Here is a 22,415-nt window from a genome sequence, read left to right as displayed (position 1 = left end):
GAGAATTATATATAATTAAACAGATAAGTACAGAATTATATTTAGGAGCTATAATATAAGTCTTTAAAATTACAATAGAGGGAGACCGAGACACCTTGTGAGAGATAGAGAAAGCAGGTAAGTAGACGCACTAAAGCAAGTACTGGAAATATTTCTGGCAGTGAACAGCAGAAAGCTGAACCAGGGCCTAGCATCATGTATCTGTTCAGTAATATTTTAAACATTTATTTTTCAATGAGTGGTGTAGAGTTAAGATATTCAAAGCAGAATCTATAAAAACAAAGACACAGAGATATCGGTGCGGGGGTGGTGGTGGGAAGCTCTGTTGTTTCAGGAAACTACATTGCTCAGCATGCTGAAGCAAATTGTTTGAGACTATGGAAGATAAGCAGAAACCTGGTGACAGAAACGATTAACATACTATACTGCTAAGCAAAAGGTTGATGGTCTGAGTATACTGAGAAGTGCCTTGAAAGACAGGCCTAGTGATCTGCTTCCCCCCGGATCCTATGGATTATCATTCTACTCTGACACATGAGTTGTGACAAGTTGGAGTTTACTCCACCACAAGAGATATTATATCAAGTTTCATTGTACTGAAAATTAGATAATGTAATGCAATGTATCTGTAATTTAATTTGAAGAACCATGTGAATGCTATGCATCATGTGAACTGAATCCTTCGGAGCATCGTTACTCATGTCGGGGTGCTGTTGGGTTTTGTCAAATTGGCTCCATACACAGCACCCTATGCACAATAGAACAAAACGCTGTCCAACCTGGTGCCACCCTCATGGTTGTTCTTATGTTTGAGCTGATTGTTGCAACCATTGTATCAGTCCGTCTCATGGAAGGTCATCCTCTTTTTCATTGCCCCTCCACTCTACCAAGCATGATGTCCTTCCCCTGTGACTGGTCTCTCCTGATGACATGTCCATGTCCAAAGTAAATACACACACACACACACATTCTCTTATTATATATAATATATTCATATATATCTAGATATACAAATCAGCATGTTGTGATCGTGACTAATATTATTTTAACATAATCATTGAGGAAAGAAGCAATTGCCCATTAATATAGTGTTTCCTTTGTAACAAGTAGTTTCCTTGTGATGATTGCCATTAAACAAGGATAAAAGAAATGCATTTTGGCCAAACAATGAGACAGATAATCAAGTTATATACTTTTTAATTATTAAAAGAGAAAACAAAGCCTTCCCCACTCTCCCCCACTAAATCATAACCCATTTAACCTTTCTGAAATCAATCGACTTGAGTCTTAACTATTACGAGGCTTTCACCATATGTTTGGTGGCAGGGATCCTAATAGTGGGTCATTTTCAAAAGGAAATATAAAAATTCTTGTCAACGCAGGTCTTGGAAATTCCATGTATGGTGTAGTTGTAAACATCCTTTGACCTTCAACCTAACTCCAGCTCAAAACTTGCTTCCCAGTAGAATTTTGTGAAGCCTTCGGCGAATCTCTTTGGTTTTGATGGAATAGATGACAGGGTTGAGCATTGGAGGCACAAAGAGGTAGACCAGGGACATAAGCGTGTGCACATACTTTGGGGCATGCCTCCCATAGCGAGCAACCATGGACACACCAACCATGGGCACGTAAAAGATGAGCACGGCACAAATGTGGGAGACGCAAGTATTGAGTGTTTTCAGTCGCTCCTCCTTCGAGGCAATGGCCAGAACAGAACGAAGGATGAGCACGTAGGAGAGAAAAATAAGTGCAGAGTCCAGGCCAAATGTAGAGATGACAATGAATAAACCAAAGATATTGTTGATGGTGATATCACCGCAGGGCAGGCGGATCAAGTCAGGGTGCAGACAGTAGGCGTGGGAGAGTACATTGGCCTTACAGAAAGGCAGCCGCTTCAAAAGAAAAGGCAGTGGGAAAACCATGCAGAAACTGCGGAGGATAACAGACAGCCCCATACGCACCACTCTTGCATCAGTGAGCACTGTGGCATACCGGAGGGGGTTGCAGATGGCCACATAGCGGTCAACGCTCATGGCCAGTAGGATCCCAGACTCCATGAAGGAGAAGAGGTGGATAAAGAACATTTGAGCCATGCACGAATCAAAATTGATCTCCCTTACATGGAAACAAAATGTGGCCAGCACAGTTGGCAGGGTGGAAAAAGACACACCTAGGTCATTGATTGACAGTAGGGACAGAAAATAGTACATAGGTTGGTGCAAGCTTTGCTCCTCTTTGATGATGAAGAGAATCAGGGCATTTCCCACAATGGAGACAATGTAGAGGACACCCAGCAGCAGAAACATCCAGTGTTGGGAGGTCTCCAGCTCTGGAAGGCCTGTTAGCGTGAAAGAGGGAACCCTTGAGCCGTTCGGCGGGTGATCGTCCATGATGGAACTCCTACTTAGATTCGAGGACCACTATTCTGTAAAGAAGACAAACACAATTTTATCCATGGCCTCCGCCTAATATCTTAATACTATATCACTCAGTTTCCCACTCTTGAAAAATAGAATATTTTATTTCCTTAATCACTCATTATTGCTCCCCTGTCAAAGATTTCAGAAATTGCAAAGCTTTCTCAGTTCATCCAGTTAGCTAGATAGGTCACTTTGCTTTCCTTTACACCTGTATCTGATATCATCATACTTTTCCTCATATTTAAAGATATGAAACACTTTTTAATCAATCAATAGGTATAACTGTTTCAGACTTAAGACAAAACTCTTCTGATCATTACCCCTTCAAATATGATGCACCTCAACAGTCCAAACATGTATCCACTACACCATGAACACTTTCTGAATTCATTCTCTCATTCTACTGAACCTCTACCACCTTATCGTGACTTCCTAGTTTCTTTAGTTCTTGTTGGTCTTTCATTTATTTCAGCCATTTATCCAGAAAAAAAATAGATAACAAGATATGCCTTCTTAAAGACAATTTTCCTGACATTAAGGCACATACTCTTGTTGATATGTACAATCAAATCAATTCCAACTCACATCCCAATTCCACTTACCTTTTCATTCTTCAGGGGCTCCCAGGTTATGCAAATAGTTAACTTACTCATTTGCTAGTTCTCAGACTTCAAGTCCATCCAGAGGTGCCACAAAAGAAAAATCTGGATCCACTTCCACTTATGAAAATTCAGTCACTGAAACCCTATGGAACACCATTTTACTCAGACACTCATGGGGTCGCGATGATATGGAGCTGACTTGGTTGGTTATTATTTTTCTTTCTTTTTTTACTTTTTTTATTACTGTATAATTAGCTCATGGCAACCAATGGCTACTCAAACAATTTGCTACCAAGTCATTTCCAGGATTTTTCCCCACAACAAAATAGTACCCCAAATGCACTAATTTCCTTTTAATTTAAAACTGTTTCTCACATGTGTTCCCTATAATTACATTAAAAGGCCACATCTGTGTTCTTTTATTATCTTATTGAAGATTAAAACTCAAATTCCAAACATCACTTTGCCTTCTTCAGCTTTATTATTACATCAAAGCATGTTAACAAACGATGCAATGTACTTCTGTCAACACCTTGCTCTTTATTTTTCTACGTTCATGTTATACTTCAGATCCAAGATAATGTGTTCCCGTGACATAACAACATCCTCTTCACACACCTCCTGCCTCAGCCCAGTCACTTCTCTAATCTGGAGCAGGAACGATCGTTTTTAAAAGCAAGTATATGAATGGCATTGCTCCGCTTAGTAACCTTAACTGCTTCCAAAGATTCAAATCCAATTTCTGTACGTAAAGGTCCCAACAATCAAGTTTATCTCAAAGAAATAAACAAGCAAAATAATAAGAAGAAGGCATACGAGTCAAGAGGAGGGGAAGTACTCATATTGGGGACAAAATTCCCCCCTTCTGATTGTCATATCATAGCACCCAGGATTCAAAAGGTCAGAACAGAATGTCCTAGGGTCTGGCATGTCATTTTACCTACCTGAGATAGCTTCATGCATGGAAGGTGCAGAGAGGGAGAGAAGAACCAGAGGCCCTGCATGCCCTGCCCATAGTCCCTAATTATTTTGCTCAAGCTTCCTGACTTGAACTATTTAAGACTGTCTTTGAGAAGTCCCCTGAGCTTATTTCAGCTCAGTGGTCATGGACTGCTGGGAATATGTAGAGGCTCCACTCCTCTCTGCCTGCTAAATTCCTCACGGACAAGGGTCCAGGGTTATTGGAGGAGCAGGTTTTATCAGAAGCTGAAGGGATCTGAGAAAGCATTGTATTTTACAATGCTTTTGAGCCTAGAGAAGGGAAAGAGATATATAAAACTTGTTCAGTTTGCCAGGAGTATTTAACAGTTTAAATGGTATTTAACTCCAAGACTTCTAACTTGGTGTCATGTCTTTTCTACCCTATGCTGATGGCTTACACACACAAGAATATTTAATCACTCCAGGAGAAGTAAAATGGCACTCCATGAGGAGTGCTTAAATCCTATAAAATGAATCTCAACATTCAAAAGTATTATAACATGTAAAATTCCCACTTAGATCATATATAAATATAACTCTAACATAAAAGAAGCACTGGTAAATTGTGGCTGTCCATAAAGCCAGGGTAATTATATAACATATTTGTAAGAAGCTGTTGAAAACATAGCAGTGTGCTGCATTCTCCAAAGATCTTTACTGAGCCCGTACTACAGAGATATGATGGGTAATAAACAAAGTTTACCTGGTGAAAGCCAGATGGACCTCAGTTTGAATCTTGGCTGTACTATTTGCCTTAGAAGTTTCTAGCCTACATATAGCTTCATTTTCCCCCTATCAGGTAAGTCTGATCCTGACACCCAATCATCCTCACATCCTAAAATGATTGAGGTAATTAAATGACATTATACATGCAAACTATTTAGCCTATAGGTTAATAGAAAGCACTGGATGGCTATTTGTGCTTATGTTTAAGTTTGGTACTTTGACTTCTAAAAGCTGAACAACTAGGAATAGATATAGATCAAAATCAGAAAAGCACCAATGAAAGTAAATGCATAGACTTTCTGTACCAATTTATTTCACTAGAAGAAACTCTAGCTGCTATATCTAGAAGGCAGTTACCACTTGAGCTACATCAGGGATGGAAGTGAAAAATGTCAATCTTAGAAATAATCTCTATGACCCCTAATGTTTGCCTAGGATTAACCAGGCTGAAAAGGTAAACAGGTTTTCAAAAATATCACTTATAGGTAAGTCAGATCAGTGAACTAAATATGTCACTCATTACACTCTTTGATCCTCTTTTTTTTTATTTGAATTTTTTTTTAAAGTCATTTACAAATAGCTAACATTGTTTCTTCTGTTGGGTAGCTATCTTGGATTATCCATTCAATGAGCACTTAGTACAGCTCAATGAAGCTGTATTAAGCTGAAAAATATCCTTCACAGAGTTATGGAAACACTGGGAGCATACTGAAGCACGTATTGAAGAAATTTCCTGAGTCTAAGTAAGCAATATGAACTGATCAGAATTGTGGCCCATTATTCCATTGCTATAAGCCTTTCTAGATAAGTTTTTCCACACAAACATAAACAAAAAAATAAAATAGTGAGCTTTACATTTAAAGTCACAAACCCTACCTTCATAGTATATGATATAAGGTACATATGATAGTATATACATATATACTGTGCATATAATGATAGTATATGATATAAAGTGTAGCACAGACAGTAATTAAATATTAGGAACTACGTTAGTTATGAGGATATAAAAGTGAATAACTCAACTCAAACTCACTGCCACCGAGTCAATACTGACTCATAGTGACCCTATAGTACAAGATAGAACTGCCCCTGTGATTTTCCGAGACTGTAACTGTTTATAGGAGTAAAAGCCCCTTGTTTCACTCAGAAAGTGGCTGGTGGTTTCAAACTGCTGACCTTGAAGATCGCAGCCCCATGTGTAACCACTATGCCACCAGGGCTCCCTAAAAGTAAATAACTACTGCATATATTAACTCATCATCGAGTTTGGAAGACTCCTAATGAAATATCACAGTTTAGTGAGTTCAATGATAGCAGATTACTGGATAATTTTGGAGAAAAAGAGAAATTGACAACATTCCAAAGCAGTGAAAGAAAATTTCCTGGTACATATAATATCTCTCTGGCTCTCAAGGGAATGAACAAAAAGGTTTTCTCAAAGATGACCATATCCAAAAGCTAGATGTAATTAAGATTATGAATGTTGCCGAATGGGAAGAACTGGAGGAAATCATGCTAAGTGAAATAAGACAAGCACAAAAGGACAAGTACAACATAAGTCCACTGAGATAAGCTCAAAAAAAGGGGGGAGGGGTTCAGGTCAAGATCCTACTACAGGAAATCAAAAGCAACCTCCACAAATGGAAGGACATCCCATGCTCATGGATTGGAAGGCTCAACATAGTAAAGATGTCACTCTTACCCAAAGCACTTTATAAGTTAACACTATTCCGATTCAAATACCAGCAACCTTCTTCAAAGAATTGGAAATACTGACTACCAATTTCATATGGAGAGGGAAGAAGCCCAGAATTTAAGGGTCTCAAAAACATCCAGTGGGAAGCAGATGCCCTTTTTAACGAGTGGTGCTGGAAACAATGAATAGCCACATGTAGAAAAGTGAAACCCCATGCACAAGAACAAACTCATGGTGGATCACAGACCTAGATGTAAAACCCTAAACCATCAGTACCTTCAAGGAAGGAATTGGGAGAAACCTAAGATCATTGGCTCAGGGAATTCATAGGCTTGCTGCAATAGGGAAGGATACACACACAGGTGAAGTGGAAATCGACAAATGGGATTTAATAAGAATAAAATACCTGTGCGCCTCAAAAGACTTCACCAAGAGGGTAACAAGGCAACCCACAGACTGGGAGAGGATTTTTAGTAATGACACATCAGACAAAGGGCTTATTACTAAAATCTACAATACCCTCATGGCCTGCAAAAAGAAGAAAACAGTCAACCCCCTAAGGAAGTGGGCAAAATAACTGAAAAGAATTTTCACTAGGGAGGGGAACTGTATGGCCAACAAACACATGAGAAAGTGTCCCCGTTCATTAGTCAAAGAGAAGTGCAAATTAAAACAACCATGAGATACCATCTAGCACCCCTGAGGTTAGCCTAAATCAGAAAATCAGAGCCCAACAAATGTTGGAGGGGATGTGGTAAAATAGGAATCCGTCTCCACTGCTGGTGGTCATGTAGATATGTACAACCACTGTGGAAAGTGATCTGGTGATACTTAAAGAAAATGGAAATTGACCTACCTTATGACCCAGCCATCTCTCTACTGGGCATATGCTCAGAAGAGATAAGAAATAAAATACAAGCAGTCATCTGTGCTCCAATGTTGATTGTGGCACAGTTCACAATCTCAAAGAGTTGGAAACGACCTAAATTTCCATTGATGGAGGAGTGGATTAGTAAACTCCGGCACATACACACAATGGAGTATTATGCAGCACTAAAGAGCACAGATGATCACATGAAACACCTCGTTTCATGGGAAGAGTTGGAAGGAATTAGATTAAGCGGGATAAGCCAATCTCAAAAGGACAAGTATAACATGAGTCCCCTGAGGGAAGTACAATCAGCACAGCAGGAAGAGAAGAAAAGACACTTATCTCACAATACACGGGTGAAGCATAGGCAGTCGGAGGGAGGTCAGACCAAACCCAGGGAGGTACATGTGAATCCAACATAAAGAAGGGGGAAGGGGAAGGAGTAAGGAGAATGAGGGTGGGGAGGAACTGAGATAATGATATGGGGGCAACAGGGCACAAAGGAACCCAGGGGGAGAGTATTGGTTGTGTCTCCACAGAATTGAAGTGTGCATACAGACCCCACCATGATGCGCCAAACCAGGAGGGCAACGTAATACATGGAGGAATCCATGAAAAAGACTGGACTACAGGGCCGGCCCCAGGCAGAACCAGCCTGACCCCCACCCTGGAAGTGTGTGCCGCAGAGAAGGACACTCGACCTTCTGGTGGGGGAAAGGAACTTACCTGCCATACCCAGATGGAAGCAAACCAAGAAGGATAAAGAGAAAGAGGCAGTTGGCCTAGACATCACATGGGCACACCAAGCCCAGAGGATGAGGTCCCTATATGGAGCTTCTGGGGCACAAAGAGGACTGTGGAACTACCAACAGCTCAAGCTATGTTGTCCCCTAACTGGATCATACGGAGACAGAGGACAATAATGGGAACACACGGCAGGGAGAAAGTGGGGGAATGGAGCATAACAGATCAGCAATTGGAGTAAAGCCATGCCACAGAGCCCCTGAGCAGCCCCACAAATGGATTTTAGGTGAGGAGGGGCAGCCCCCGGATCTCCCTCAGGACCAGAGAGGTGGGTCTCATGGGGCCCAGCAAACAGACCTGGACCAGTGTATGGGTTTTTTTTTTTTCCTTCTCTCTCATTTTTTTCTTTTTCCTTTTCTTTCTTCAACTGTATGTTTTCTTATTGTTCAGACCAGGACATGGATGATTTACATAATTATATGATTTACTTAATTATATGGGTTGGACATGGGAGGAAACTCTGGGGTGAAGGCAATGGGACTAGTACTGGAAGATAGAGGGGGAAGAAGGAGGTGGGGAGAAGGGTGTGGTGAGCAGATGGGGTCATGGACAGGGGAGCAACTAGGGAAGCAAAATCATCTTCCAGGAGAAGGTAGAGATCCTGTGAGTATTAGAGCAACACCAAGCTAGTGGAGAGGAAGCACTAAGAGGTGGAAGAAGGGGGGAAGTGATGGTGGGGCAGGAGGAGGCAAAAGGAAACAGGCAAGCTCTAGGAAGCAAAGGCATAGATAGAGAGATTAATGTGCACTTATGCAAATACACTAATCCATAGCAATAGGGGTATTGACCTATGTACATCTATTTATAAGGCAATACACTGAAGCTGCAGACGGGCTTTGGGAAGGTGAGAGAAAGGTGGGGAGGGAGGGGGTCACCAATCGCAATGAATGGCATATAACCACACCCCCTCAGGCAGGGGGAAGAACAACAGAAACCAGAGGGGAAGGGAGACAGCAGTAATGTGAGATGTGAAAATATGACCAAGTGGGATTCATACCAGGGATGCAGGGATGGTTCAACATAAGAAAGACCATTAGCATCATTCATCACTTTGACATGAAAAACTATAAGAACCACATGATAATATTGATAGATGCAGAAAAAGCATTTGACAACATCCAACACCAATTCCTGTTTAAGACACTTGAGAAGATAAGAATGGAAGGAAAATTTCTCAAGACAATACAAGCTACATATGAAAAACCAACAGCCAATGTCGTAATCAAAGGAGAAAAGACTAACACAATCCCACTGAAAAATGGGGCCAGACAAGGATTCCCTTTTCCCCACTCTTATTTAATATCATGCTGGAGGTTTTAGCTAACAGCATAAGGCAAAGAAAAGACATCAAAGGTATTCGCCTGGGGAAGGAAGAGGTGAAACTATCGTTATTTGCAGATTATATGATTTCATATATGGAAAATCCCAAAAGTTCCGCAAGGGGAGTACTGAAAGCAATAGAGGAGTTTGGCAGAGTGGCAGGATACAAGATCAACAAACAGAAGTCCATCGGACTGTTATACACATCGGACAAGATGACAGAAGAGGAGATAAAAAAGGCGGTACCCTTCACAATAGCCAAACACAAAATGAAATATCTAGGAATATACCTGACTAAAAGAACAAAAGATCTATATGGGGAAAACTACAGAACACTATTACAAGAAACCAAGAGTGAACTCAACAAATGGAAGAATTTCCCATGCTCGTGGATTGGAAGACTCAATATAGTCAAGATGTCAGTTCTGTCAAAGGCACTATATAAATTTAATACAATCCCAATACAATTACCCTCATCTTTCTTCAAGGAAATGGAAAAACTGATTATCAGCTTCATATGGAGATCGAAGAAGACCAAATTAGCAGAGAACTCCTCAAGAAGAAGGACACAGTGGGAGGGCTTGCTTTACCTGACTTTAACACATGCTATATAGCCACAGTTGTCAAAACTGCACGGTATTGTTGCAATAACAGATACTCAGACCAATGGAAAATAACCGAAAACCCAGAAATAAAATCATCAGCATACAGACAACTGATATTTGATAAGGGCCCAAAAAATTATCCAATGGGAAGCAGATGCACTCTTTATCAATTAGTGCTGGAAAAAATGGACATTTACCTGCAGAAAAATGAAGCAAGACCCTTATCTCACTCCATGCACAGGAATAAGCTCAAGGTGGATCATAGACCCTGAAGTTAAACCCCAAACTATTAGGGCCATCAATGAGGGAATTGGGACCAACTTGAGAACTGTGGCACAGGGAACACATAGGCTATCAGAGATAGGGAAGGACACAAACACAGAGGAGGCACAAGTTGACAAATGGGATATACTGAAGAAAAAACACCTGTGGACATCGAAATAATTCACCAAGAGAGTTATAAGAGAGTCCACCGCCTGGGAAAACATCTTTAGCAATGACACACCAGACAAAGGCCTTATTACTAAAATCTACAATACTATGCTAGCTTCCAAAAAGAAAAATACTAATTGCCCTCTGAGGAGGTGGGCAAAGGACCTGAAGAGAAATTTCACAGGGGTAGAAATCCGAATGGCCAACAAACATATGAGAAAATATTACAGATCTTTAGGCATAAGAGAAATGCAAATGAAAACAACAATGAGGTACCACCTAACACCCTCAAAGTTAGCCCAATTCAAAAAACCAGAAAGCAACAGGTGTTGGAGGGGCTGTGGGGAGACAGGAACTTTCATCCACTGCTTGTGGACCTATAAGTATATACAGCCACTATGGAAATCGATGTGGTGATATCTAAAACAAATGGAAATCCATATGACTCAGCAATCCCCCTACTGGGCATATACCCAGAAGAGTCAAGAAACAAACCAAGGCCAGATATCTGTGCACCAATGTTCGTTGTGGCACAGTTCACAATTGCAAGGAGTTGGAAACAACCCAAATTTCCATCAACTGATGATTGGATTAAAAAGCTGTGGTATATATATACAATGGAATACTATGAATCCCTAAAAAGCAGTGATGAACGTATGAAACACATCGCTGCTTGGGAAGAACTGGAGGAAATTATGTTAAGCGAAGTAAGCCAAACACAAGGACAAGTACAACATGAGTCTGCTGAGGTAAGCTTTAAAAAAAAAAACAACGCAAATGGGGCATAGGGAAAAAGCTACTGTATACAAACATTCCTGGGGTGAGGACCAAGTAATATAGCAGGGACCAGACCAAATACAGAGATACACATGGTAGACAACTAAAAAGGAGGTGGAAAGGGAAAAAAAATTAATAATAAAGAAATGGGTAGTGGCTGCACAGGGCACTAACACACCCAAGGGGAGGGTATTGTTTATATCTCCACAAGGAAAGAGGGACCAGACTTCAACCCAGTGCTCCAAGATGTGAATGCAACATGCCAGCATGGAGTAGGAAACCAGTGGCGAGATCTGGGGTACCGGCCCCAATCCCAACTACTAAGTGGACACCTGCCCCTCCCCCCAGAAGAATTTATTTCAAAGGACGGCATTGAATCTGCAGCTCTGGGAGAGGGACAGATCTGATGGGAGCACAAGGATGCAGATGAAGGGGGAGGAGGAAAGAGTGGAGCGCATCCGGCCTACCAAGCCATGAGGACGATGTTCCCAATTAGAGCAGCCAGTCCACAGAGAGGACCACGCGGATGGCCCCACTATGAGACACGATGCCCCTCAGTGACCCATAGCTCTACAGAGGACAACACCAGAGACAAAGTGTGGGAACTGCACCCGATCTGATCCCGCCACACTGAGACAAAGCACTAAGAGGGTGCAACAGAACAGCAAGGGAATGGAGCGGTGAGGTCTCCAGGCAATGCTGAAGGTGGACTTTGGGTCCAGGGCGTGGTGCCCCAATACACTGGACTGGAAAACACTCCTAGAGGTCAACAAACAATCCTTGAACTAACTACAAGCTTTTCTTTCTTGTGTTTTGTTCTGTTGTGTTTTGCGGTTTTTTTGTCGTTGGTTTATTGTTGTTGGGTTGTATAATGTTGCTTGGTTTTGCTCTGTCTTGTTTTTGTGCATGTTATTATCTCGGCAAGTCTGTCTAAAGAAGATAGGCTGGATAAACAATCTGGAGAAGAAAACAGCCAGGACTGACAGTTCCGGGGGGACATGGGAGAAGAGGAGGTGGGGCGAAAGGTAGTAGTATTAACAAACCCAGGGACAAGGGAAAAACAAGTGATCCAATTGGTGGTGAGGAGGGTGTGGGAGGGCTGGTAGGGAATGATCAAGGGTAATGTAGCAAAGAGGAATTGCTGAAACCGTAGTTGGGACTGAGCATGATAGTGGGACAGGAGGAAAGTCGAAGGAAATAGAGGAAAGTTCTGGGAGGCAAAGGGCATTTATAGAGGTCTAGATAGATGTACATATGCAAATATCTTTATATATGAGGATGGGGAAATAGATCTATGTGCATATATTTATAGGTTTAGTATTAAGGTAGCAGAAGGACATTGTGCCTCCACTCAAGTACTCCCTTAATGCAAGAATACTCTCTTCTATTAAATTGGCATTCTGTGATGGTCACCTTCCCAACACAACCGCTGAAGTCAAAGCGGGTGAATAAGCAAATATGGTGAAGAAAGCTGATGGTGCCCGGCTATCAAAATATATAGTGTTTGGGGTCTTAAAGGTTTGCAGGTAAACAAACAGCCATCTAGCTCAGAAGCAACAAAGCCCACATGGAAGAAGCACACCAGCCAGTGTGATCTCAAGATGTCAAAGGAATCAGGTATCAGGCATCATCAGAACAAAAAATTTTACCATACTGAATGAGGGGGGAGTGCGGAGTGGAGCTCCAAAGCCCATTTGTAGGCCACTGGACATCCCCTTACAGAAGGATTTCAGGGGGGGAGATGAGCCAGTCAGGGTGCAGTTTAGCAACGATGAAAAATACAACTTTCCTCTAGTTCTTAAATGCTTCCTCCCCCTCCCACTATCATGATCCCAATTCTACCTTGCAAGTCTGGTTAGACCAGAGGATGTACACTGGTACAGATAGGAACTGGAAACACAGGGGATCCATGGAGGATAACCCCTTCAGGACCAGTGATGTGAGTGGCAATACTGGAAGGGTAGAGGGAGGGTGGGTTGGAAAGGGGGAACCGATTACAAGGATCTACATGTGACCTCCTCCATAGGGGATGGACAACAGAAAAGTGGTTGAAGGGAGATGTCGGACAGGGCAAGATATGACAAAATAAAAATGTATAAATCATCATGGGTTCATGAGGGAAAGGGGAGTGGGAAGGGAGGGGAAAAAATGTGGACCTGATGCCAGGGACTTAAGTGAAGAGAAAATGTTTTGAGAATGGTGAGGGAAATGAATGTACAAGTGTGCTTTACACAATTGATGTATGTACGGATTGTGATAAGAGTTGCATGAGCCCCTAATAAAATGATTAAAAATTTAAAAAATTAAAATTAAAAAATATATATATACATGAGGCAAAAGCAAGTGTCTGTGATGTAGTGGTCTGGTCAGGATCGCAGGCAAGGTTTCTCTGTAGGAGACTCTGTAGTTTATTTTTAATGAGGGCTTTTGTTATTGGGTGTTGAACTGAAGGACTGTTGTTTTCTAATTAGCTGAGATTTAATACATACAACATATCATTCCATATTTCAATCTGGTCAAGTACAATTGCTACCACAATCAGTTTCCAACCATTCCTTTTCTACATGGACTCCTTGACATCGTCTCTCTTTTACCCCACCACCACCGTTGTACGCCCTGCCCACAAACCCCTTATTCTACTTGCTGTCCCCATAGGTAAGAGACTCTTGATCTTCACTGGACAAGTTGGAAACTCCATGGTGCTAAGGAGCCAAGGTCGAAACCTCAAGCAGTTAGAACATGGCCTCAGGCTACACTCCTTGCAACTAGTAGGTAGTTTCTGAAGGAAATCAATCATTAGCTTTGTGTTTGACTGTCCAGATGGTTAACTGCCAGAACTACCTTGGCTCCAAGGGTAACCCAAAACTGCTTTCCGGATATCTCTTTTTAGATGCAGAAAATGCCTTCATATGTACCATTGCATTAGGTCTCCATCCATTAGGTCCTAGCACCTATGCTTTATGTATAGCTACAAGTTTTCCTTAATAACATGTTTCACTTAAAAATAAATGTCACTTTGAAACTAAAACAAGTATCAATTCAAAACAAAAAGAAGCCTCAGTTCAAAACACATTTCATATCCATCCAATCCATATGTTCATAGCTGACTATGAGTTCTCTAAACAAGCGTATGTCTTTTAGACGATCTGATGTAACAAAAGTGGAACCTCCCGCTCCTTATTCTCATGGACGATCATCTAGACCTGTCTGCAAGGCCTGCAGCATGTATTCCAGCTGAGCAGGGCTTACACAGCCCACAGCAGGTACTCCTGCATCCTCAGGTTTTCTCAGGACCGGCAGGGAAGGATCCTCTGGCAGATAAGGCATCTGAGTGCTTGGGAACTCAGTGCTAGTTAGTGATGAGTAAAAATTGTTAAGTTGTGAGACTAGAATAGAACTCCTGCTTCTGGTGGAGACTCTTTTCCCCAATGTCCCAAGACCAGGGCTCTCTTTTCTGGGGGAACTTCAGAAGTGAGACTGTAGAGATGGCTAGAGCTGCTGGAGGCAGAAGCAAACTTATCACCTGTGATAGTCAGTGTCTACAGTGTTCTAGAAACTGTCGAGACGGCACTGTCTCTTGCAATCATCACAATCAAACATAGAGGCTGTTTTTAGCATTTTAGAAATGAAAAAAAAAAAAGAGTTCCCAGTAAATCAAACTAGGTACAAAATTGCACTACTATTGAAAGATAGTTTCCTTCAAATATAAAACCTTAATTTACTCATGTGATCTTTTCAGGACATATACTAGAAACACTGGGCTGCACCCCATGCACCTCTTAATCATTACCACCTGTGTCTTTTAACCTCTGCATCTTTCCCTTTCCTTTTAGACTCTGATTATATCTCTGTCTTTGTGTCTTTTTTATTGTATAACTTCTCTCAAAGAATAGATAAGGGAAAATAAAATAATAAAAGAAACAAAATGTTTAGAAAATATTGATGGCAAGTTATGTACAAATATGCTTGATACAATTGATGTATGGATTTTTATATGGGCTGTAAGAGCCCCCAATAAAATGACCTTTTAAGTGAAAAAAGAAGTCTGATAATTTTATCTTTGAATTTGTGTTTTCTCAAAAATTTTAATGACATAATGGAGCATATGTATATTTGCAAGCATTCCTTGCTGCCGATTCATATGTAGTGTTCACATAACACATGTACACAGAAAGCCCTTCCCATTACCGTGTAGGGCAGTTTGGGAAGATGAGCAGAAATTAGGAGAAGAGAAAAGGGACCATGAAGTGGTAATTAAGAGAAGATCAACAGAAGAGAAGACAGAATAACACACAAAACATGCAAATTCAATGTTAATGGTCAGGAATTTCCTTGCAAAGGTCCTGAGCAATGTTCTGTCCTGGTCGTTGTTAGCTGCCAGCACACTAGTTCCCTATCACAGCCGCTCCAAGCTCCTCCTTTGATTTACCTCACCTACCTTTTAAAAGGCTCCCTAGTGGTGGAGGGGTTCCACACTGGGCTTCAAGCTGCGTGGTTGGCAGTTTGAAACCACCAGCAGCAAGTTGGGGAAAGGCTGAGTTTTCTGCTCCTGTACAGTCTCAGAAACCTATGGGAGTGACTCTACTTTGTCCTATAGTGTTGCTTTGAGTCAGAATTGACCAATGGCAGCGAGAAGAAGCATCGCTTTTCTAGCAACCTTGGTGGCACGGTGATTAAGTGCCTGGCTGGCTCCTAACCAAAGATTTGGAGATCTTATCTATCAGCCACTCTAAGAGAAAGATATAAGTCTACTTTCATGAAGATCACAGATTTGAAAGCTCTATAGGGAAAGTTTACCCTGTCCTCTGACAATCAAAAGCAAACCCAGAGCCATTGCTGGCTCATAGTGACCCCTGTGGGTTTCTGAGACCCTAACTGCTGGCAGGAGAAGGTCCATTCACTCTCCCGAGCAGCTGCTGATGGTTTTGAACTGCCAGCCATGAGGATTATGTCATCAGGGCTCAATACTCTTGTCATTTAGGGTGGCTCTAAATTGGAATTGAGTTGACGAAATTAGGTTTGTTTATCTGAGTGTTTTTCTCTCTCCCAGAGTAAATCAAATCCCTAGGACAAGCCTCCAGGGATTTCACAGGGAATAGAACCATAAATAGCCTTACTTGCCATTCTTCCTGTCTAAAGGAAGCTGGGAAGCAGAGCCGAGTTAACAACCCTTAAGGAGCTCAAAAAGGCCAAGGGAGGAAAAGGTATTTCCATCCAGATTAATTACTTAGACTCCCTCACTTTTCATATGAGAGCCACACAGACCTGCTCAGATTCACAACTTCAATGTCACTGACAACATCTTCATTCAGATGCACGTCATCTGACCTCCTCACCCCACTGCATCACACCCAGACACTGCAGAGAGCTGAGGATCGCCAGCTTCCAATGAATGTCTTCGAGAAGGTATGTTCTCTAAATTGGATTCCCAGAAATTAAGGCGGCTTGTAGAAGTCACTGGGTGGCACAGACCATTTGTACAAGCCTACTAACCAAAAGATTGGCAGTTTGAGCCCACACAGCAGGCTTTTGTAAAATTACAACCAAGAAACCCCTCTGTTTCAGCTCTCCTCCGCAAATCACGCTTTCCATGAGTCTAAAAGGAGTTTGAGGCAATAGGCTTGCAACAGGTTATAGGTTCAGAGGGGGACCTCCAAAAATCAGTCACTATGGAACCCCAAAACAAAACTGATGGGAATATTGTCCCCATGATAGAGGAGAATGAGCCCCACTCGGTGGCTTTTCTCCATTGTTTCTTCAAAAAACCGTGGCAGCCTGGTCCCCAGTTGGTAGATGCTCCCAGAGTAGCAGCTTTTAAATTCTGGTCATTGAAATCTTCCTTTGGGGCACGAAAAAGAAGGAGACAAAAACTCCAACTTCCTACTCTCCATAGTTTATGATTTTCCTAAGAGTTACGGGGCAGTGTTCAGGCTGAACACATGAGAGCCGACATCAGACATTGCCTTGCAATTAGGAGGCTAGCCTTCCCTCTGTCACTTGACAGTCTAGAAGATGACTAGTTCCAATAGGAACTAGTGTTAGACAATGTATGAAGAGATTGGAATCCAAAGCTTGGGGATATAAATGGTCAATTTGGTAAATTGAAAATGCCAACCTGATCAGGGGACCCAAGGTCTAATTTCATTACTGCCAGTAACATGCTTTGTGATCTGAATTGCACTCATCTTCCCATCTGGAGTTAATTTTCCAAATGTTTAGGCTAGGGTGAGGTTACTTATTATATTCTGTCCACTCTATAATTCTGGTAGGAGATAGAGACCTTCTGAAACTGGGGTTTATCATGATTTGGGGCACCAGATTTTTTATCCTATGTAATTTTCTTCAGTTCAATCACACACACACACACACACACACACACACACAAATCCTAATGAGGTAAGTAGATCAAGTTTTACCAATTCCAATTTATAAATGATAAAACTACTATAGGATTTTTGAATACCAGATAGAGAATTGGAAAGTTGACCTTGAATTTCATTGCTTTTTCTAAACTGGCTCTGTTCACTAAAACAAACTCTTCGAGGCCATACAACAATCTTGTAAAAGAAGCAGAGCTATAGGTTTATTTTAAGTGAAATACATTACTGAGGGAAAGTATACAAAGTGAGTGTTCTTTATAAACATAAGCTTATCCGGATGTACTTATTGCTAGCATCTTCAGTGTCCTGAAATCTCCTTGTCAGTCAGCTCCCATCCACTTGATGGTTTGAGCTGCATGTCATATCCAGTCATTACACTGTTAGCCAGGCACTACAATAAACTGGGTGTGCCATGATTGAGAATACAATCTCTTGCTTTGTCCTTGTGTGCTTATGGAGTGCTCAAATTACTTCAGATATACAATTATGAAGCATGCGAGCATATTCAGAATCCCTAATCACCCTGTTTTGGAGGGTGGATTATATCAGATGATATGAAAATAAGCCATTCATTTGTATTTGGACAGATAGGATACCCAGAAAACGAAGTGAATATAAAACCAGAGCCTTAAGTCTAAACGTCAGAAGCAAGATACTAAGAGTTACCAAAATTGCATCCTTTAGTGGACATTGATCTAAATATCAACACACACATTAGTCATTAACAAGAACAGTTTATAATAACCTAGAGATATGGCCTTACTGAAAAGGATGGTGATATGAATGAGAAAATGGGGGGGGGGGTGTATAAAATCTCACTAAGGAATGACTAAGAAAAGAAAACTTCTGGGGGTGATTAATTTTTCCCAAGTCCATAAGAAATAGATAAGGGAGAACGGAAGAGAGCAGGCTCACTATGAGTGACCAATAACCGGAATTTAGGGCATAAGTAAAGATATCCCTAGGTACATGTAGTCAAAGTCAGTAAAAATAATTGTTTTAAAAAATAATTTAAAAAAGTAATTTTAGTGCCCTAAAAATAATGGGAAATAAGTTGAGAATGGTACAATTGTGCAGAGGTCTACCTGCTTAGCTTGGTGCATGGGATAGAGAGCTCCAAACTTCTCATAGCTGGGAGGAAAACAGCAAATAGGGGCGGGTGGAGTGAGAGTTTTTGTGATAAAATTTGCAATTCTATAACAAATCAATAACAATTCATCTCTCTTTTTTCAGTCTAAGGGCTAATTTCCCATGGAGATGAATATTTCATGTGAATGAACCACATACCGACAGGGCAGGCATATCAGCACACTTTACATTGACCCTTTCATTTGTCAAGCAGCATGTCAGCTTTCAACATTAGTGAAAACAGTCTCCCAGATACTCTCTGCCTAACAGGGATCCCAGGACTGGAGGCCAGCCATACCTGGCTTGCCATCCCCTTTTGTGCTGTGTACCTGGTGGCACTGGCTGGAAATGCCACTCTTATCTTGGTCATTGTAACAAATCATGCTCTACATAAACCCATGTACCTCTTTCTTTGTCTTCTCTCACTCACGGACCTGGCCCTCAGCTCGACAACAGTGCCTAAGACACTGGCTATTTTGTGGCTCCAGGCTGGTGAGATTTCCTTTGCTGCCTGCTTAGCCCAGATGTTTTGTGTCCACGCCATCTATGCGCTGGAGTCCTCAGTTCTTCTTGCCATGGCCTTTGATCGATATGTGGCTATCTGCCAGCCTCTGAGGTACAGCACCATTCTCAACCACAGTGTCATAGGCAGAATCACATGTGCTGGGATTTTCCGAAGTATAGCCATGGGTTCCCCCTTCATCTTCTTGCTAAAGCGACTGCCCTACTGTGGGCATCGTGTCATGGCACATACGTACTGTGAGCACATGGGCATTGCTCGCTTGGCCTGTGCCAATATCACTGTCAATATTGTCTATGGACTGACAGCAGCCTTGCTATCTGTGGGTGTGGATTCCATCCTCATTGCCATCTCGTATGTCTTTATCCTCCAAGCAGTCTTTCACTTGCCATCTCTTGATGCCCGGCGCAAAGCTCTGAATACCTGTGGCTCCCACCTTGGTGTCATCTTGGTTTTCTACATTCCTGCCTTCTTCTCCTTTCTCACCCACCGCTTTGGCAGACACCGAGTCCCCAAGTATGTGCACATTCTGGTGGCCAATCTCTATGTGCTGGTGCCTCCCGTGCTCAACCCAATCATCTATGGGGCCAGAACCAAGGAAATCCAGATTCGAGTTCTAAGAATGTTTCACTTGAGCAAAGACTCAGTGTAAGTTCTGAGCAAATATTGGATATGACATCACAAGATAAGTGGGTAGAGGAACTGTATTATATGCATGAAACCTCATGGAATGGGAAGTATGAATGGAATTGGGAAGGAACTCCGGAAGGAAGAAGACTGGCCAGATGAATCAGAAATATCAATAAGCACATAGAATATGCCATCTTCCCATCGCTCAGCTTGTTCAGGAATAGCATTGTTCTCTCTTGCCTCCGAAGAAGCTATGATTTAGCAAACAGGAAGGCTGTTCCCAGTATGGAAAGCATTCTACTAAGAGAACAAATGGAAAACAAAACAAAATAAACTCCTGGAGTTGAATTTTAATTGAACTTTATTCTTGTACTCATCAATGGCAATGGTTAGGATACGAGGTCTAAAAGCAGAGTGTCTGGTTTCAAAACTCTTTCATGTATTAATTTTATGTCCTTGAGAAAATTGCTAGATCTCTCTGTGCCACAGTGTGGCCAACCAAGAAATGGGGTAATAATAATACTCAAGCATTTATTCTATGGTGAGGAATATATAAGTGATTAAATGTAGAAAATTTAAAACAGTGCCTAAGCTAATAGTGATCGATAAATACATGTAAGATGAGAAATATAGCTAACCTCTTTAAGCTTCATTAAAAGCGCTGTAGTGGCACACTGGGTTACTTGATGGATTGCTAACCACAAGGTCAGCAATTCAAACCCACCAGCCACCCTGCAAGAGAAAGATGAGACTTCACCACCAAACCAAACTCATTGCCACTGAGTTGATGTACATTCAGTGGTCCTATAGGACCGGATAGCCTGCGCCCGTGAGTTTCTCCGACTGTCATTCTTTTTTTTAAACAGTTTTATTGGCATATAATTCACATATACAATTCAATAATTCAATCCCATGAAGAAGAGTTGTACAATCATCACCACAATTAGTTTTAGAATGTTTCCTTCATTCTTGTACTCATCGTTATTAGCCCCCCCATTCGTCCCCCAACCTCCCATGCCATACCCCTAAGGAACCATGAATCCAGTTACTGTCTCAACAGAGTTACCTATCCTAGCTTTAATAGATAGAAAAGCATTTAAACAACAACAGCAACAAAAATCTAACAAAATAACAAAGTAAAATAGATTAAAATCTCAATTGAAAAGAAAGTAGTAAATATTTAACAATGAGGACAAATTCAAAAAGATTATAAGGGATGTCACATGATGGCTTACTAAATTTTACCATAGCTACATCTGCAACGACCCAAAACTGATTACCTGGCAATTTCCAAACTGGTACCTTGGAACACCTGTGCTGCTGATACCAGGAGAAGTTATAATCACACAAGATTCACCACTCTTACCAAATTCCAGCCAATTTCCTTGAATTAGAGACTTAAGGTTACTACAAGTCTATTTAACTTCCAGAATAAGGAAAATAATATTTAATTTTCAGAGTAATAAAAAATTCTAATGTTTGCCAGTATTCCAGTTGTTTCATTGAAGAGAAAATTTTCAGAGGTTTTTAATTTATTGCATTTACTGATAACAATCTTTTACTGTTCTATATTATTTCTTGGGACCTTCATGGAAACAGTGATATATTATTCACAAAGAAAAAAAGAAAAAAAGTAGTGTCTTTGGGAAAACAAATCTACAAACACAGACCCAGGTGTAAAAACCAATTTACTAATTACCGTTTTTATATGATTTTAGATGTAATCTAAACTTCAGGTTTTTCAATTTTAAAATACAGATAATAGCTTACAAATTTCTTCCTTGGATAGTGGTGCCAAATAGATTATTTACTTAATTTATAACATGGTAGGAATGCAATAAACATTACTATCCATCCTTAAATATCTACTTAATTTTGACTACAAGATAAATCATAGAGGGTAGAAATCAGAGGCATTTTGAGTGGACAAGGGTGGGGGGCAGAGAGGGATGAAGAGTGTAGTCACGTGAAAAGAGTGTTTCTGACCTCAAGCTCAAAGGCCCAGGAGGTTCTCCCCATGTGTTTTCTCATTGAAGGCAGTGCCACTCTCGGTGCTGACCTGCTGCTTTATACTCACCTTTCGCCATTTCCTCTCATCTCTGATATCAGGTCACCTTGTCACAGTTCTTCAAAGGGTTTAGCACTTAATTTATTATTGATTTTCCTAAGTTATTCTTACACCCGTCATCTGAATTAAAAAGCAGACTCCAGCTTATTGCTACATTAATTCTCTCAGTTCTGACACATTTATTCCCTTTATTCACCGAGTGGTGTTTCTAACTCCCACATCCACCTGCTGGAATTCTTCCATGTGGACACATTAACCATTTTCTAGCCTCCCTCCTCCACCCAAAATGACACACACATTTATCTTCCTTTATGAAATGATCTTAACTCATCTCTCTATTTCTTTGGACTCATTAACTTTTTAGATAGAACAAAATACCAAACACTAATTTGGTTTCTCTACATATTCAACTTAACATATTTTGAGCCATAATAAAATATTTTCTTCAGTAA

General features: G+C 41.0%; 1 protein-coding gene and 1 pseudogene across 1 annotated transcript; one reads left to right on the top strand and one right to left on the bottom strand.

Moving 5' to 3' along the window:
* Positions 1-1,445: 1,445 nt before the first annotated feature.
* Positions 1,446-2,390, bottom strand: LOC101659185 (olfactory receptor 51I2-like). Its single transcript, XM_004717086.1, has one exon. It carries the CDS (start codon positions 2,388-2,390, stop codon positions 1,446-1,448), a length of 945 nt encoding a protein of 314 aa, XP_004717143.1.
* A 16,501-nt stretch (positions 2,391-18,891) lies between these two features.
* LOC101659500 lies at positions 18,892-19,917 on the top strand (annotated as a pseudogene).
* Positions 19,918-22,415: the final 2,498 nt, after the last annotated feature.

This window comes from Echinops telfairi, unplaced genomic scaffold (assembly GCF_000313985.2).
Source record: "Echinops telfairi isolate 266 unplaced genomic scaffold, ASM31398v2 ScPeMD7_41;HRSCAF=154, whole genome shotgun sequence".
NCBI lineage: Eukaryota > Metazoa > Chordata > Mammalia > Afrosoricida > Tenrecidae > Echinops > Echinops telfairi.
Note: the sequence above shows the minus strand (reverse complement) of the source record. Positions and strands in the feature narration are given on the sequence as shown.

Excerpts from the sequence above, each read along its gene's own strand:
- LOC101659185 (XM_004717086.1), bottom strand. The coding sequence starts at position 2,390 with ATGGACGATCACCCGCCGAACGGCTCAAGGGTTCCCTCTTTCACGCTA.